General features: G+C 44.6%; 1 protein-coding gene and 1 long non-coding RNA gene across 4 annotated transcripts in view; one reads left to right on the forward strand and one right to left on the reverse strand.

Annotated features, from left to right (window-relative positions):
- The window catches only part of CRISPLD1 (cysteine rich secretory protein LCCL domain containing 1), a 197229-nt gene extending 190626 nt beyond the window's left edge, over nucleotides 1-6603 (reverse strand). Inside the window, exons 1-2 of one of the 2 annotated variants that reach the window (XM_063923972.1) lie at nucleotides 6520-6603; nucleotides 5721-6170 (exon numbers count right to left, since the gene is read on the reverse strand). In XM_063923972.1, the coding sequence (XP_063780042.1) occupies nucleotides 5721-5978 (258 nt within the window). In that variant the 5' untranslated portion in view covers nucleotides 5979-6170; nucleotides 6520-6603. The remainder of the gene's footprint in view (nucleotides 1-5720; nucleotides 6171-6519) is intronic. The other variant, XM_063923971.1, reaches the window with a different exon arrangement.
- The window catches only part of LOC134928338 (uncharacterized), a 246329-nt gene that overhangs the window by 153620 nt on the left and 73369 nt on the right, over nucleotides 1-19340 (forward strand). The gene's annotated exons all lie outside the window — the stretch shown is intronic.

Raw genomic sequence — 19340 nt, forward strand, 5'->3', positions numbered from 1 at the left:
TAACTTAATTAGTACTTTGATGTTGTGTCTTGGTTTACATTTAATTGTGCTTTACATGGTAACTGTGAATTAGTATTTATTAATAACACTGTCCAGACACAGATGGACTATCTTAAGTACATGAAACTTTATTAAACTTTACCGGTGCTTGTGGCTTTCAGTCATAAAACATGTGGATACACAGAAGCGAATCCTGACCCTCACCACATAACTGATCCTAAGGATGATATATAAACATGATTTACGTAATAAAAAAAAAATTCTAAATTTCTCAATAAGAAACTTTTGGCTGAGGGGTGTCCTTCATAAAATTCTAAAACTCTAGGGCTCCGTGATTCAAAAAAGTTTGGGAACCACTGCGGCACAGCCGCAACCCCACATGGCCAAGAACTGAATTGTCCCTGACAGTTTAATGAACTCAAAATGTGTTCAAAAGATTTATCTTAACCCTCTTAAAATGTTACGGCATAAACATACACACTAGGTGCATTCATCAGCATACAGTATGTACCAACACGCAGAACATTTTTCACTTCCAGAACATGATTAACTAAATGAGATTCAAGTAGTGGAGCAGACACAAAAGGTCCCTTTAAACTGGACATGCACAACTTTTTTTTTTCTATACAATAATGCAAAATGTATGCACATTAGTCCTAAGTCAGATGTGGTTGTTCATGCGATTGCTGTTGCTAGCTTTTGGCATTTGCAACCGCAAATATATGCTAATATGGGCAGAAGCTACCCTGAGCATAGGGATGCCCAGTGCTGTTGTATGATTTCCGTCCTACGGCATATAACTGCTAATACATCTGTACCAACGTCACTAATAGAGTCATGTCGCAGACTGTAAGTGCCTCTGAAGATGCGCTGGCTGAGCTGCTCTCCCAGAACGCTGAGGGCTCTCCTGTAGCAAGTAAGATGGCAACTGCTAATTTATGCATGCCCGGAAAGCCCCACCTTAACGACCATGACACACCTGCATTAATCCGACCACTCCCCGTTACCCCTAAACGCTGTCTACCTGTTGCTCACTTGTGACTAACTCCTCGGTGTGACCGACATCACAATTCGTTCGCTGCAGCTCAGGCACATGCGTAGTAAGAAAACATCGACTGCTTGAATATTGCGACCGCATCTGAATTAGGCCGTTGTTTCAAGAAGTGGAAACCAAGCCCCAGTCCATAGTACATACTTACTGTTGTGGGCAGCGAATGCAGGAGACTTGCCTACTGTTGCCATAGACTAGGAGGGCCACATGAAATGTGTTAATCTTTTGGACAGTCTGGGGCAGAAGGTAAGTATGCTACAGTATCAGTGGGATGCGATTTGCATGTTACTGTCACATTTTATATAGAAGCTACTGTACATATCTACAAAGTTACACATGTAATAAATACAGTCCTGGTGTTCCTTCACTCATGATTAGTTTAAACTTAAAAAAATGACCAGAAATCTAAGAGCCCTGAAATAAATAAAGGGGGTGCTCCAAGATTTTAGAATTTCCAGGATCCCACAGACCCACAGGTCACAGAGATACTGCGTGCACAACTCGGCATACACGTAACATCCGCATTTAGGGGGTCATTCCGAGTTGATCGCTCGCTAGCAGTTTTTAGCAGCCGTGCAAATGCTATGTTGCCGCCCACTGGGAGTGTATTTTAGCTTAGCAGAAGTGCGAACGGTTGTATCGCAGAGCGGCTACAAAAAATAATTTTGTGTAGTTTCAGAGTAACTCAAAACCTACTCAGCGCTTGCGATCACTTCAGACTATTCAGTTCCGGATTTGACGTCACACACACGCCCAGCGTTTACCCAGCCACGCCTGCATTTTCCCTGGCATGCCTGCGTTTTTCCGAACACTCCCTGAAAACAGTCAGTTGCCACCCAGAAACGCCCACTTCATGTCAATCACTCTGCGGCAACCAGTGCGACTGAAATGCATCGCTAGACCCTGTACAAAACTGCATCGTTTGTTGTGCCTGTACGTCACGCATGCACATTGCGCCGCATACGCATGCACAGAACTGCCATTTTTTAGCCTGATCGCTGTGCTGTGAACAAATGCAGCTGCCGCTCAACTCGTAATGACCACCTTAGTTCAATGCAAGCAATGCGGGTGTAATGATGGCCATCTGATAATACTCATCAGGCTCACAGCATAGTACCAATTCTTTTGATTTAATCCACCCATCTCACGTCACTAACATGAACTAATTGATCCATTAACCAATTAGCAGCTTCAGTTTATGCCAAAACATGGTTACATCTCACATTAACTATTGTTTCATAGAAAGGTTCATTGGCCACCACAGTGCCTTCTTCACATCATGGCCCTGACCCCATCACAGGCAGCCCTCTCCTCACTTACACAAGCACCCGAGTGGACAGGTCACTGTCTCTCACAAGAGCATCACACTTAACCACAGCTGCTGTGAAGTCTAAAGATGATCCATAGCAGCCACTATACTGTAGAAGTTATGAAGTAAGGTATTTATTGAGACGACAGAAAATATTTTCAAGTCCACTTATCGACATATAATCGCCGGGGAAACTGAGTGATGGTCAGTTCCCTTGTCAATACTAAGGCTACGGGTCCCGGAAGTAGAGTGCCTATGCAGGCGCCCACACATGTGCAGCAATCCCGCCGCAGCTGGGTCTGACCGCAGGGATTTCAATGTGAACACATAACTGTGCCGCACTGTGTTACATTGGAATCCTGTGTGTCTCCGGCATCCCACAGAACAGGATCCATGTGAACACAGAACCCCCTCCCGGCCAAGTGGGCCCCTCTTGGCCGCTATGTGTGGTCTTAGCCTTACCGCATAACCGGCCAGTCAGATCCTTACTGCTAATGAGTGACCCTGCACTGTGCCTGGAACCTAAGTCTTGGGCTTCCATGTACAGATTGGTCAAAAACATATAATGTAAATAAATGGGGGGAAAAAAGGTAAGAATTTATTATATTTTTATACAGTTAGAATAAGAAAAAAATGCTTTTTTTGAATAATAAAGCCTTTTTTGTCTTTTTATGGCACTTGATATTGCATTATGAGATGTTTTAGCATAGGAGGGCAGCCTTGTCTTCAATATGCTGTAAATAACTTCCCCACATGCATTACATAAGGACACTATAACAGGAAAGTCCCTATGAAGGCCACCATCAGTGGTCCCTGACCATTTACAGTCTGCGGGACTTGATAAATAGGAGGAATCCCTACATCCGTAAAAAAATGCCAGTTTTCTCCAGAGCAAGATGCATTATTGCTTGGAGAGTGATAAAATGGAAAGAGAAAAACTACCAGCCAGTCAGCTCCTTAAGCCCCATACACACTAGACGAGATTTTTAAAGATCTTGCTCAGAATGGCTGATTTAAGCGAGATCTTTCACAATCTCGTCCAGTGTGCACACTAACTGTCGTTAACGATGTGCACTCCCGCGCATCGTCAACGACCCCCTCCCTTGTCTGAACATGTACACACGAGGAAGGGCCTTGTCAACGACAGCCATGCTGCAGATGCAGCATGGCCGTCGTTCCACCCCTTCACCCCCCCACCCCCGCCGTCGCTGCCTGTCCCGGATGCATCGGCAAGTGTGTATGCACTTGCCAATGCCGGCCCCCTGACAATATCAGCGTCGGCGGGGATCGGGTACTGCGTATGGGGCTTAACTGTCATTTTTCAAACACAGCCTGTAACATGACAGTTAGGAGCTAATTGGCTGGTACTATATCTCTCTACATTTTATCATTCTCCCAGCGATGATGCATCTAGCCCTGAGATTTTTTTTACCTTTGATAAATAGACCCCTTAAAGCTGGCACAAACCACAAGCTTATCTTTCATTGGCTGGCTGAAGGGAAATCTAGTAATATACTGTATGGCAGCAAACAACACTGGACCATTTGCTCCCAAATGGCCAAATATCGTCAAAAATGCTCATTCAAACAAAATTAAATGGATTTAACTAACTTGTCTGAACATCCATTGCCTGGTGTTTGCTAACATACATTACCAGATTTTCTTTCCTACCATCCAACAAGTTGACTAGTTGGATAGATAACCTTTAGTCATGTGGCCAGTCATTACGCATACAATACTGTCTCTCTGTTACTATACATGGAACGTATATAACATATTGGGGCCCATTTTAATGGTGCTCCAGCCGATCAGCTACTAACTGCCATTATTTTAAACACATGACCGTTAGGAGGTGATTTGCTGGAGCAACCATTAATCATATGGAATGAGTTTTAAATAGCTAAAACTCATTGATAAATGTGCCTCAGGATTAGCTCATTTACTGCAGTGTCTCACACAATAATGATACGGTATCTGCAATATGTACAACCAGTGGTTCCCAAACTTTTTGGAAATACGGCGACTTACAGTATCAGAATTTTTTTCACGGCACCCCTAGGCCAAAGGTTTCTTATTGAGAAATTTAGAAAAATATATTAAATTAAGTACATTGTGTTTACATATCATCCTTAAGTTTAATTATGAGGTGAAGGACAGGATTCGCCTCTGTTTGTCCACATCATTTATGATTGGCAGACACAAGCACTGGTTTCACCTTACATTGACCATAAATAATTTGAATTGGTCCTGGACCACCAATCCAAGGCACCCCTGCAAGTGCCCCGAGGCACCCCAGGGTGCCACGGCACACGGTTTGGGAACCACTACTGTATGTACAACATAGATTTTGAAGGTATTAGCTCAAGAGCAATCTTCACTGATTCTTATGTGTTTAGCCCAAAGCTTTTTAACACTCATTATGAGCCAGGACTGGAATTACCAGGTGTGTTGCCAGTGCCAGGCATCTGCCAGGTAAGGACGAGTAAAGCCACTGATAAGATAAATGCACTGACAGAGCAATTATAAGATCGGTGAATCCTCTTGCACACTGAGCAATTTCTTGCTCGGTTTGTAATTTCCCTTTAATCTCTCGATCAGGAGGTGAAGAACGACATTGCTTATGTAGCACACACTATATAATTTCCCCCCGATCTGGACATTTATTGGCTTCAAATGGTCCGGGGCTCCTGCATACACACTATCCAATTATTGGGCCAATTCCACCTAAATCACAATTTTCACTTTTGTATAGAGTTATCCTTCATTGAGCCCTATAAAAGCCTCTCTCTGCAGACACAAAGATAATACTGCAAGATGATGACCTCTAGTGATTGCTATGGAATGACTAAAATGGACATAGTAAGACGCAGTGTCAACACAAATTAAATGTCACTTTTTCAGCTTTTAAATCAAGTAGCGCAAACAGGTCATGTTCTCAACATTTCCCTGCAGAATGAGATAATGTCAAGTCAAGACAGATTAGTCTATGCATGATTAGGTCACAAATATCGCCCATCAGGGGATTTTGAGAATTAAGCTACTAAACTCTGACCTATGCTATTTCAAGAAAGGGCATAGTTTCGGTCAGATCGGGCTCATATATCAATGAGTGATAAATTTTACTGTGAGTGATAAACTGCACCAACCAATCAGCTCCTAACTGCTATGTCACAGACTGTGTTTGAAAAATGACAGTTAGGAGCTGATTGGCTGGGGCAATTTATCACTCACAGTGAAATTTATCACTCATTAATAAATGACCCTATGAAACTGAAATGCACCTTCAACTCTAGCTTACGGCAATAGAATAGATCATACTCAGTTATTTGATCATTTAAGACAGAAAGATAAAAATCTTACCATATACTCCATGTTGGAAGCAGGAGGATACACTTGACCTCTCAAGGTGTTATGCAGATCCAGGATGACCTTCATGTCACTCTCCGTTATGGCCCTCTTAGATCTCTGTTTGGCAACCCACCATTCACCATCTTCATCCATATACTTTTCCAAGAGGCTCTCTAACTGTGTGGCATTAGGAATCAACATTGCAGCAACTGTTTGAGCTATGAATAGCCAGACAGCGACCCTGAGCCACTCTCCTGCAGCAGAATTCATGGTGAGAGGTCTGGGAACTCTTTGGGGGTGAACTCCAAGCCAAACCTGGCTGTATATACTTCCAGTATTCTCCTGTGTGAAGACAGCAGCATGAAACGGCTAAATAGGAGTGTGTGATTTCAGCACAGGAATTCAGTCCACAGTACTTAAATGTTCATTTTTGAAGATCATTTAGAAAGTTTCCGCACTCGCCTTGGATGTAAAGAAAAATAAAATAATAGGATGGGAAATACTATATAATCCAACCACAAAGTGCTGACTGGAAAGATTTAACTGACAGTGCAGCAGAGGAGATTGGTACTGTTTATATATAACTTCCAGGAATTAAACAAATTTCTTTGCATGCATTCTATACATATTTACAGCAAGTGAAACTCCCACACTCATGTAAACCATGCATGCAATACAGAAGATTTGTAACTTTGTATCTATAAACAGGAAATCTCTATACTTACAGAGTGTGCAGTGCCAGTGAGGCTGATGGATGCTGTGAGCTGGACAGTTATTAGAAATAAGAATCACAAGGTGACTGGTTACTTACTGATGCAGAGTCAGGGAGCTGTGCGGTGCTGTGCTGGGTGATAGTAGGCACACAGTGAGCACCAGCTTTCAAAGCAGAGGAGCTCCTGCAGATGCAGGACTGTGCGGGGAGGAGCCAGCAGTAGGGTCTGGGCTCTGACTAACCCCCCCTCTCCTGATTGTCATGTGCTCTGTACTCTGCAGGTGGGTGGTCCAGCATGTAGACAATATACTGTATCAGTCCCTGCACAGTGTTGCTGTGGCTTTATGATGTGGTGCTTGCAGGGGCTGCAGGTGTGAAAGCGCATGGAACTCTAGTAATAGTTCATTTCAAAACAACATACATGCATTAATAGAAACACATTATTTTTAAACACAGCTGCAGGTACTACAAAAGACATGTACAATATGGAGCATCATATAATATACAGGAAGAGTACAATATTGTACATTTACAGATTTTCTTCATCATATTATATATACAGTATTCCAGCTGCTATATACAGTATTCCAGCTGATTGGGAGAGGGTAGTTTGGATAATAAGTTTGATCAGATGACTCAACAATAGTGTCAACCACTATTGGTCCACATGCATTAAGTCGACATGGTCTATATGTCAACATGGTCACTAGGTCGACGTGGACAAGGTTGACATGGAAAAAGGTCGACATGTTTTTTTTTTTAAATCATTTTTTTAACGTTTTTCATACTTTACGATCCACGTGGACAACGATTGGGAATAGTAACCTTGCCTGAAGCTCGCGAGCCATGCGAGGGGACACTGCACTGGGTCTGGAACTCAGGGTCGACACCAATTAGGTGGACACACCTTAGGTTGCCATGGACAAAAAGTCGACATGGAAAAATTGTTGACATGAGTTTTTTATGTTTTTTTGGTGTTGTTTTCTCAGTAATGTGACCGGGAACCCCAATTAGTTCACTGCGTCCCCTTGCATGGCTAGCTTTGCTCGCCATGCTTCGGACAAGGTGCCTCGCTCCACTACCGCTTTGCTCGGCACAGGTTTCTGTTCCCAATTGTAGTCCACGTGGATCGTAAAGAATGAAAAAGTTTAAAAAATGAAGAAAAAAGTGAAAAACTCATGTCGACCTTTTTCCATGTCGACCCTGTTCATGTCAACCTTTTGTCCATGTTGACCTAAGGTGTGTCGACCAATTGGTGTCGACCTGGAGTCCGGATACCCACTGCACTAATTGGGGTTTCCAATCACTTTTACGAAGAAGACGACACCAAAACCTTTTTCCATGTCGACCTAATGACTGTTTCAACCTATTTCAGTTGTTGACCTAGTCACTGTCGACCAATAGTGGTCGACCTATGACTGTCAACCTAGTTACTTTAGACCCTATGATCCACAACCTTTTAAACTATGTACCCTGTACAGTATGTTGTTTTTTTTTATAGAAGTTTTTATGAAATAAAACACTATCAAACAAATAGTTTCAGCAGTGGATCAGTCAGAAAATAAAGAAATAAAGCATTGCACTGCACAGATGTGTTCTACACTGCGGCTTCAGTTCAGTGCAAATCAGCCCCTCACCGCACAAAAAGGTCTGCATGACTTGGCAATGCCAGGCATCTTATTCACTCAAATAAAACAGCTAGAAGTGACAAAACTACATTGCTAGCCTGCACTGATCAGATTGATGTGTGTCATTTGTACATCTGTGTGGAATGGAGTCTGAATGTGTATACAGTGCGTAACGATTCAGTGGCCACAGCCTTTCCTCCGAGTCCCGCTGCCCTTCGTCTGCAATTTGTACATGAGTAGGTCTGGAGCTACTCAGAAACTGCTAAGAATTTTCTATTCGCAATTCTGCGAATCTTTCGTTCGCTATTCTGCTAAGCTAAGATACACTCCCAGAGGGCGGCGGCCTAGCGTGTGCAATTCTGCTAAAATCTGCTAACGAGCAACTCGGAATGACCCCCTATGTGCATTCTGTAAAGAGTGTGGACTGCTGGTAGGAACAGGAACTGCACGCAGGTACTGTGGATAGTAGCAGGAATAACACGCTGACGTCAGAAAGCAGAAATAGGCACCCTAGATGTTATGCTGCATGAAGGTAAGCAGTCTGGTGCTGGCAGCATGCAATGGTAATGCAGGTGCATACCTCCCAACTGTCCCAAATTATGCGGGACAATACGTCTTTTGGGCACTGTCCCACGGGCCCACCTGCGAGCCACAGTGTCCCGCGGTTGGGAAGGGGGGACAGTTGGGAGGCACCTGTCACCTTGCTCTGCAGAGCAGTGGTGAATAGATGTTGTGCGCACAGTGGAGCTGTAGATGCTTGTTGAAAACAAGTGCCTGGGAATGGTTTATATACTATAGGGCACTCACGATTGGACACTGGAGTCATGTGAGTAGTAAGGTCTCTGTGACTGGCTGTAATAGTAACTGTAAGCTGACCTCAGGCAAGATGGCTGCGCACATGTGTGACACTGCCCCGCTATAATGTGACACTCACCAATGGTGACTTGGTGGATTGGGTTGGTTTGAAGAGGCAGGTTCACTGCAGCAGCTGAATTTTCTCTTTCTTCCCTGGCAGAGAGGCGAAGGCAACTGGACTCCACACAAACAATATGAACACACCAGATAAAAAGAATCCTGGTTTATTTAACAAGCGGCTCCGACATGAGATTGTAGGTAAATTATTCAAAATTAAACATTAACAAACAACATCACATATTAAGGGGGTGATTCAGACCTGATCATAAATGTGCAAAAAAATGCACATCTACAATCAAATTCTTTGACATACGGGTGGACGCCCAGCACAGGGCAAGTCCATCCCGCATGCCGGATCCAGCCCCCCCCCGCAGACATGCGAAAGCATTGCACGGCTGCAATACTTTCTCATGTTTCAAGTAGTCCTCTGCCTACCCAACCTAGCTGCCCCGTAGCTGCGTCGACGCCCCAATCTCATCCCCCTCCATGTCTTAAACTTAAACATTCTGAAGAGAATGCAGTTTAGGAATCTCTATGCATTAGGCCATTACCATTACTGAAATTATTTCTGTTACTTTACAAGCAAATTAAAATAATTGCTACTGTATATTGATATATGCATATACCTATACCTTTGAACATTCAGTAAGTCTATTAATCATTCTGCTCATTCTCTTGTTGGTGCACATCAATCAGTGTGATAAACTCTCTCATGTTTAAGACTAAGCCCCTTTTATTAGTTCATCTAGATTTTGCTCCACCTCGGAAGATACTCACAAGACATTAGTGTCCGACTCAGTCACTTTATCTTTTCCTTCAGATAACTTGTGTAATGATTCCCCTCAGTTTCTGTAGCTGATTATAACAGAACTCCTCTCAGTGGACACTTATGCCAAGATTTATCAAGCCTTAGAGAGTAATAAATAGCACAGTGATTATAGTACCAACCAATCAGCTCTTAACTCATTTTTCACACAACCTGTAACATGGCGGTTAGTAGCTGATTGGCTGGTACGTAATCACTGTGCTATTTATCACCCTCCAAGGCTTGCAAATCTGGGCCTTAGTCTAGATGCTGCTCCTTAGCTATATACGGATATATAATTATATTTCAGTAGAAGTGAGCTCATCTCTGTCTATTTAGCTTTATTCCTAAAGGCTGTAAGTTAACCAAGTCACTGTATTCTGATCTCATTTGGGCCATTGGCCCAGCATGGCTCTTACGCAAGTGAGCATACTGTGCCCACCCCGACCTCCTCTCCCTTCACCACCACAAGTGTCATCCCTAGGCACGTGCGGTGTAAACTGGGGTCAAGCCGCAGTGACACGGCTTGAAACCCATGTACAGCATCCTGGGCTGGACCCATGATTTGGGTGTAATAGGGGTATTGTTGGCTTGTTTATTTCTCCCTGTTCCTTTTTTCTAAATGAAGTGCTTTTAATTGTGCTTCCTTCTGTACTTTTCGATTATATATTATTATTAGAATGTTTATTGTAAATGCTTATATACTATACAACCAACATATTTTGCAGTACTCTGCCCTGGGCAGCAGGGAGATCTATCAGGGCCTGGTACTGGGGAACATGGCCATGACCAGTTACTGGAGCTGTCTGTACATGCTGCAGGGGCTGCATCGCAACTGGACAGCCCAGGATCATCATCTAGCCAGTCCATGCCCTGTACACCAGCAACTTCCCTGACCGTTACCCTGTACACCATGCCCTGTTTCTATCACACCCACACTACCATTAACACAGCATGTTGTTTTTTGACTATGGGAGGAACGGGGGGATCCACCGGAAACCTATGCAAACACCTGGATACAAACACGTACACATTTTACACCATAGTATCAGTATCCTGGTCAGAATGGAGCATATAGCCCCAGTGCTATGAGACAGCAGTACTCACCACTTTGCTGGACCTGTGTATGTATTGCATTATAAGACAAAGTTGTTTCATTCTCTATGGATGCAACACAAATCTGCTTCTGGGGTACAGCTTCAGTACTGTACATGCAAGCAGTGTGTAGCATCCTACTGCAATGAAAATTAACCAATTGTGCCTGATGATATAAAGATCTGATTAAATGGCAGAAAAATATAGAATGAAGTCAGAAAGGTAGAACAATATTGGGGGTCATTCCAAGTTGATCGCACGTAGCAACTTTTTGCTGCTCGTGCGATCAACCTGACGCCACCTATGGGGGAGGGTTTTTTTGCATAGCAGGGCTGAGAACGCTTGTGCAGCCCTGCTATGCTAAAAAAGGTTCAAGCAAAACAAGACCAGCCCTAGACCTACTTACTATTTGCGACGGATCCAGCGATGCAGGTCCTGGATTTGACGTCAGACATCCGCCCTCCAAATGCCTGGACACGCCTGCGTTCGCTGGATCACTCCCGGAAAACGGTCAGTTGACGCCCCAATACGCCTTCCTCCTGTCATTCTTCTTGCGATCGCAGCAGCGATTGGGTTTCTTTGTTATTCTTGCCGTTGCCGGCGTCGTTGTCAGGCGACGGCTACGAAGCGTGTGCGCTTCCGACTCGATCGCACCGCTGGGAAGAAGTGCAGCGTGCGATCGGGTCAGAATGACCCCCTATATTATTAGTAAAAACTGCTGGCTGCAGTAGGGCACATGTCAACCAATAATTTCTAGCTTTCTAGCTCGTAAGTAATGGGAGAATTGCAGAAAATGCAGATCAGCTGCTTTCAAAAATAGTTGTAACAGTCCCTGACTTTCAGCATGCTGCAGAGCCTACACTCCATATCACCCTGACATACAGCCACAGATGACCAGTAATGTGCTCCCTAATCCTTCCTGACCAGCGAGTTTTTTATCACTAATTTTTTTTTTAAGCTGGAGTCTACAAATGAATTGAACAGTTCCAATCTCTTCCTAATATGTTAGTGATTTTGGTAATTGCTGCAATGTTTGGAACTGATGCATGTGACTAGCAGTGCAAGGTTGGGCACTATCATATATAATATCATATAGGTCACTTGGCGACAGCTGCTGTATGATAATGGTATTGATGGTAGGCTTTACAAAAGGATGTAATTATCACAAAACATCTGCTGGTAACTGACTGAGGTAGTCAATAAATAAACCTTACTATCCACAATAAGCGTGAAATTATTATATATGAAATACAAAACAACAGGTGCACTCTTATGATGTGATAATAAATACAGTATAAATGTACTTAAAGTTGGCCATTGAACAGGCTTCTGTCTGAGGAGCTATTAGTATCTGCCAGCTGCTTCTCCACTGGGAACTATAACTCCACACGTCCAAAGCAAATAGAGCGCTGACCACGGACTCCGGGATGTTCTAAGTATTTAAAGATAAAACAGTTTAAAATACAGCTCAAAGCTAGTTTCACTGAAGAGCACCAGCTTCTTAATTAAATCTTGGTGATGATGGCATTTAAATCAGGCATGCATATTCCATTAGATCATATATGTGCAAGTTAAATGGAGAATAAGGAAGGTAAAATATTGATGTGATTTTGGATATTTTATTTTCATGATCATATCATAAGTGTACTGTATCACAGAGCCGGCCCTAGGCATAGGCAAACTAGGCAAATGCCAGGGCATTTAGAATGCCTAGGGGCACAAGCAGCTTCTGCTGATTAAAATGATATGTGGCATGCCTATATCCTGTGTGTGACTGCGGCTGTATCTGCATACAAAATGATTAGTTACAGTGTATTCCTGGAAATCACTGTAATGTAGCATTTTGTATGCAGATACAGCCACAGTCACACACAGAATACAGGCATGCTGCATATCATTTTAATCAGTGGAAGTTGCTTGTACATCCTAGTCACATAGCAATGCAAATAAGATGCATTTTTGTCAAACAAAATAGGTGCCCGACGTTAGCAGAGCTGCCTGCTGACTCACACCAGGCATCTCCTGCTGCATGGCGTATTGAGGCGAGAAGTATGAGGACAAATCTGTATCCAAGCAGAAGCAGTGTTAGCGGCCTTGTGAGTGCTGTGTGTGGGTGGGTTGGTTGTGAAATAGTTTTCGGCATGTGGGTAAGGGGCTTTATGTTTGTCATGTGTATAAATACATTAATAATGTGGGGCATATGTGTAAGGGACATTATGTGTGTCAATATGTGTATAAGGGCATTAATAATGTGCGGCATACTGTATGTGTAAGGGACATTATGTGTATAAGGGTATTAATAAAGGTGTGAGGTGCATTATGTTTATAAGGACATTAATACTGTGTGTCATATGTGTAAGGGGCATTACTGTGTGGCATTATGTGTTTAAATGCATTACTAATGTGTGGCATTATGTGTAATAGGTGCTCTACTGCGTAACGTATAGAAAGGGCACTACTGTGTGGTCTAATGTGAATAAAGAGCAATATGGTGTGGTGTAATGTGAATAAGGAGCAATTCAGTTTGATGTAATGTGAATAAGGGGCACTACTGTGAGGAGCACTGTTCCTATTTAGAATATAGGCGGTAGGAGCACCAAAATGAGTACGGCTATGGGTGAGGGGTGATAGTGCTAGGAAAGCGGTGCAGGGTCAGAGGTGGAACTGGAGGCGGTACTAGGGGGCACCAGCCAAAATCTTACCTAGAGCATCATATTGGTTAGGGCCGGCTTGTATCATGAATAACAACACTGCTGGGGGTTGCACAAATATGTGTTATTGGTATACTGAGAGTGGGCCACCACTCAAAGAGAATCCATCCAGATCTTTAATGAACACTGTGGGCCCATAGGCGTTTCTATAATGGGTGCGGAGTGCATGGGGCCCTAGGTTCGGGGCAAGCCAAACCGCACACACTGCATCCATATTGTATACTTACCCCTCCGGAGTCCCGCGGTGGCGTCTCTACAGTGCGGGCACATATCACTTGGAAAATGGGCACCGCAGCCATTTCCAAGTGATTTGCACATGCGCACTGATGATGTCCCTGGGAACAAGGCGCGGGTGCCATATTCCCGGAGACCTGCGCATGTGCAGTAGACTCTGGCTATATGCTATATGCCAGAGTCTACTGCTGCCGGAGAGGAGGGGGCCCACAACAGAAGATGCACGCGGGCCCCCTTCTCTCTTGAAACGCCCCTGTGTGGGCCTGATTCATGTCTGCATCTTTTGCCGCAGTCATGTCCGCGATTTTATGCAAATATCTTCCCTGACATACAGGGATTCATCTGTATGTGAAAAGATTGAGATGCCCACTCTGAATATCGTTGGACACCATAGCACTAGCAGTCTGCACTAGCCCTATTCTAGATTCAGACTTTCCATCTGTATTGTATATGGCCTCCACTGTGAGTGATTATTAATAGCCCTTACACATCGCAAAAATAACCCTGTATCGACCCAGCATATTGCTGGGTCAACACGGGTCACTGTGCAATGTGAATGGGGCCATGGAGAATTCCAAGGTCGCCTGACACGGTAATTCAACCCAGGTTATAAGAAGGGTTATTCCCGGGTTGAATACCGGGTCAGCGGCAGAGTGAACGGGTTCCCCCGTTCACTACATAGGGACAGGTGGGTCGGAGATGAGCTCATCTCCCAGTGCTGCCTCCGCACCCCATGGGCTGGCTCTGCCCCCCACGGCTATGGCAACCCGTCCCGGCATATTGCCAGGTTGGGAAGCCTGCAGTTAGGGTCCAATGCCGGATCCAACCCGGGAAGGACCCGTTTCCAATTCCCTGGTGGGATCCGGCATTGGAGATGTGAAAGGGGTATATGTGTACATTACCACGTCAGCGACAGGCCTGCAACACTTACATGGCACACTCATAAGACCATCGCCATGTGTCTGAATACAGTACTGTATTCCTTACAGTAGCTACAGTACCTACCGTTCACCTTCCAGGAACACTCAATACATGTTCAATACACTTCTGTATACGTCTGAAATTGGGACTCTATGAACACAATAAAGAAGCATACTGTACGACAAACTGATGTACAGTAAAAAGAAATATTTTTTTTTGCTTTACTTACGAATCAGGGCCCATGCTGTCATTGCTGTGACACCCTGAAATCAACCTTGTCCATCATTCCTGAGTCAGACTTTCAACACTTTTCTAAATCAAAGTCCAAAAGAACACATTTTTCAGTGGAAAGCAAGTTACTATAAAGGGGCTGGGGCCAATGAACCTGTCACCTTATTGTATATACTATAAGGTTCTTGGAGCCTATGAACCTGGGTAATATCCTCCATAAAAGGAACACAGAGTCTGAGATACTGTAACTAGCTCTGTGCCCAGAGAATTAACACCCTGGCTGTACCTAATATAGAGGCCATTGAGTATAAGAAAAAATTAGCTTCAGATTATTCATTTTGGTTTATATTGAATGATTTCAGTGCAGAAACATATTGGTTGTCATGGTGATTAAAAATATAAACTTTCCAGGTCTGTCCTAATGCAAATAAAGAATAACTCCACACAAAACTTAAAAGTAGCAAAGTAGTAAAGTATACTACATGTTAATAACGGGTGTATAGCGATATAACAGTGGCCAGGATCCTGGCGGTCAGCATCCCGATGCCAGAATCCGGCCGCAGGATGGCGGGGGGGGGGGGGCGCGAGCCTAGTAGCTCACAGAGCGCTGGCCATGCCCCCATAGTGATGGAAAATGGGGACGTGGCTCGCTATCGCGGCATTGCCACAAAGCCACACCCCCTTTATTTAGGCCATACCCCCTTTTTCCAGGCACCGAGTTACTCTTCCTCCCTCCTGGAAGTTTGGAGGTATTGCACATTACAGTGCCGAATTCAGATTATGCCACTTTACAGGCCCCCATTACCATTATAACATCCATTATACACATAATTCACTGAAAATGGACTGACATCCCATTTAGGCGTGGCAACAGGTCAGACCCAATTGATTAGCATGCAATTCTGGAAACTTAGTAGTCAACTGTGATCTGTGGGGCCCCATAACAATGTGACTCCCTGCACCCACTATAGCTATTGTATGCCCATGTACAGTATGATAGAGAGAGAGGACGTATAAAGTCATTGCGCATTGTTTGTTTTCATGGTTGAAGCAACCGTTAAGTCAAAAAGTAAATTGTTGACTTTCTTGAATTTTTTTCCATACATTTATCTCAATGAAAATTCAATCTAAAAATGTAACTAGTGAACGCGGTGCAGCCTATGTTTACATTCTTTATTCTGTGGGCTTAAAACATATATGTATATTTTTGTGGGTAGTTTTCCATTTAAATTTAAAAAAAAATAACCAACATTCTTTTATAATTACAGACTGGCAAAACGTATGGAAATGTTTGCATAACTGATACCAGTTTATTTCAGAGATGATAGAAATAGAATGTTTTACTACTTACAATAGAATTATTGCATGTCATAGTTATTCTCTGTATTACAGTGCACTGGAGCTTGTGTTTTTATTTACATACTTTCTATACGTAGCTTACAGTATGGCTTTTTTATTCTACTTGTTAGATGTTTGTTAGATGTTTTAGGGCCGTACGGATGGTGTAATGGTTAGCATTACTGCCTCACAGTACTGAGGTCATGGGTACGATTCCTACCATGGCTCTAACTGTGTGGAGTTTGTATATTCTCCCCGTACTTGCGTGGGTTTCCTCCGGGTACTCCAGTTTCCTCCCACAATCCCAAAATATACTGGTAGGTTAATTGGCTCCCAACAAAATTAACCCTAGCGTGAATGTGTCTGTGTGTATATGTGATAGGAAATACAGATTGTAAGCTCCACTGGGTCAGGGACTGATGTGAATGTGCAAATATTCTCTGTAAAGCGCTGCGGAATATGTGTGCACTATATAAATAACTGGTAATAAATAAATAATAAATGTTTGGTCTAAAATAACACAAATTAATAAAAGTCTAAAACAAGAGGTTTTCAACGTATCTGCCTCATCAGTTAGAATTGGACACTAGGGGGGGTCATTCTGACCCGATCGCACGCTGTAGTCTATCGCAGCGGTGCAATCGGGTCAGTACTGCGCCGGCGCATGCCAGACAGCCGAAGTCCATCGTTGCCTAGCAGCGAAGAGGTTCTCCCGGCCAGCCGCAGGAGCTGCGCTGGCCGGGAGGTACTCCTGAAATGCAAAAGCATCGCCGCTGTGCAATGCTTTTGCACTTCTGCTGGGGGGACCGGTACTGACATGCGGGGCGGACTAGCCCTGTGCTGGGCATCCCCCCGCATGTCTGAGTGCCTGATCACACAGCTACGATCAACTCGGAATGACCCCCCCCATGCCAACGGTGTCCATTCTCTAGGTCAACCACTATCGGTCGACATGCATTAGGTCAAGATGGTCACTACTATGTTGACATGACAAAAGGTCGACATGAGTTTTCACCATTTTTTAAATTTTTTGAACTTTTTCATACTTTACGATCCACGTGGACTATGATTGGGAATAGTAACCTGTGCCGAGCGCAGCGTTAGCGGAGCATGGCACGTTGCCTCAAGCATGGCGAGCGAAGCGAGTCATGCAATGGGACACGGTGCACTAATTGGGGTTCCCGGTCACTCTACAAAGAAAACAACATAATTTTTTTTTTTAAACTCATGTCGACCTTGCTCATCTTGACCTAATGCTTGTTTTGACCTATTTTAGGTGTCGACTTAGTCACTGTCGACTAATAGTGGTCGACCTAGTGACTGTAGACCTAAGTGTGGTCGACCTATGAACCACACCCATGCCAACATAGATACCAATCATTTTACTGTGGGGTGGCAATACAGAAGCTAGAGTGTGGTACACCGGATGAGTTGTCTTATTGTATATAGAAGAAGAACAGGAAAAAATAAGCACGAAAGCAGCATGGCAAGTTGATTGGATCCAATTATATATATGGGCAATGGACGTCAACACTCTGAAAACAATTTCCACATTTGTGAATAATTTTACACCGGAGATTTAAGGAGGAGTAGATGACATTGTGGTGGGGGCAAGAGATGTTGGGTACCACAAGACCAGTGTCAACCAACCGCATAAACTTCGGGGGCTGCATGTGCGACCCTCTCACTAGTGTCATAATGAGGGGTGTGTGAGCAGTGCCATTGTCCGGGAACAGGACCATCGGGGAGCACTGTAGCTGTTTCACAGCACCTGCATTTGGCTTGGGATGCTGTTGTCAGTACTGCTGCTGTAAAGCTGCACCCTGTAACCTGTACAGATGCTCAAAGCGGTCCTGCTCCCCCAGTGTGACATCATAATCAGCAGCGTCTCCTACCTTTAAGTAGGAGGGGGGTTGATGCAGGCCAGGTCCTGGGAGATGAGAGCGCCGCTACTGCCGCTGCCAGCCGGGTCACAGAACTGCACATGTGGTGGTGGCTTGACTGCACATGTGCAAACCCCGGCATTAGGAACGTAGCAACATTTTGAAGGTGCCCCCGTCCCAATGCTTCTATAGAGACATTTCTATGCAGCAGTTATTAATTTTATGTCCTATAATAGTGCCCTAGTTCATTGTCTGACGCATAGTAGAGCCTTATTCAGGGCCGGACTGGCTATCTGGCACTTCTGGCAAATGCCAGAAGGGCCGATGGCCACGTGGGCCGGTCCAGTGCTCACTGAGACACGCTGCCGCTCAGTCCGGCGGCAGCGTGTCTCAGCTGTCAGGGGAGGAGAGTGCACCAGCGCGGCTATGTCTGGCGGCGTATAGTGGACTTCAAACCAGGCGCCGGTTCGTGAGCCAATCAGAACTCGCGGACCGGCAGCCAATCAGGAGCCGAACTGCCGATCCGCGAGCTCTGATTGGCTCACAAACCGGCGGCTGGTTTGAAGTCCGCTACACGCCGCCAGACATAGCCGCGCTGGCGCGCTCTCAGCTCATGACAGCCCTCAGTCACATCCCAGCCGGAGGAGCAGCAGCAGCAGCGGTAAGCAGCTGCAGCACTGCTGTGGGGGCAATTGGCTGGCACTGTGGGGGCAATTGTTTACCTGGCACTGTGGGGGCATTTGTATACCTGGCACTGTGGGGGCAATTGGCTGGCACTGTGGGGGCATTTGTATACCTGGCACTGTGGGGGCAATTGTTTACCTGGCACTGTGGGGGCATTTGTATACCTGGCACTGTGGGGGCAATTGGCTGGCACTGTGGGGGCATTTGTATACCTGGCACTGTTGGGGCATTTGTATACCTGGCACTGTGGGGCATTTGTGGATCTGGCTCTGTGGGGGCATTTGTGGATCTGGCACTGTGGGGGCATTTGTATACCTGGCACTGTGGGGCATTTGTATACCTGGCACTATGGGGGCATTTGTATACCTGGCACTGTGGGGGCAATTGTGGATCTGGCACTGCACTATTGGGGACATATGTCTATGTGTCACGTCCCATTTTAATTGGCCACACCAATATTTTTGGCGCGCGCACA

Source organism: Pseudophryne corroboree, chromosome 5 (assembly GCF_028390025.1).
Source record: "Pseudophryne corroboree isolate aPseCor3 chromosome 5, aPseCor3.hap2, whole genome shotgun sequence".
Taxonomy (NCBI): domain Eukaryota; kingdom Metazoa; phylum Chordata; class Amphibia; order Anura; family Myobatrachidae; genus Pseudophryne; species Pseudophryne corroboree.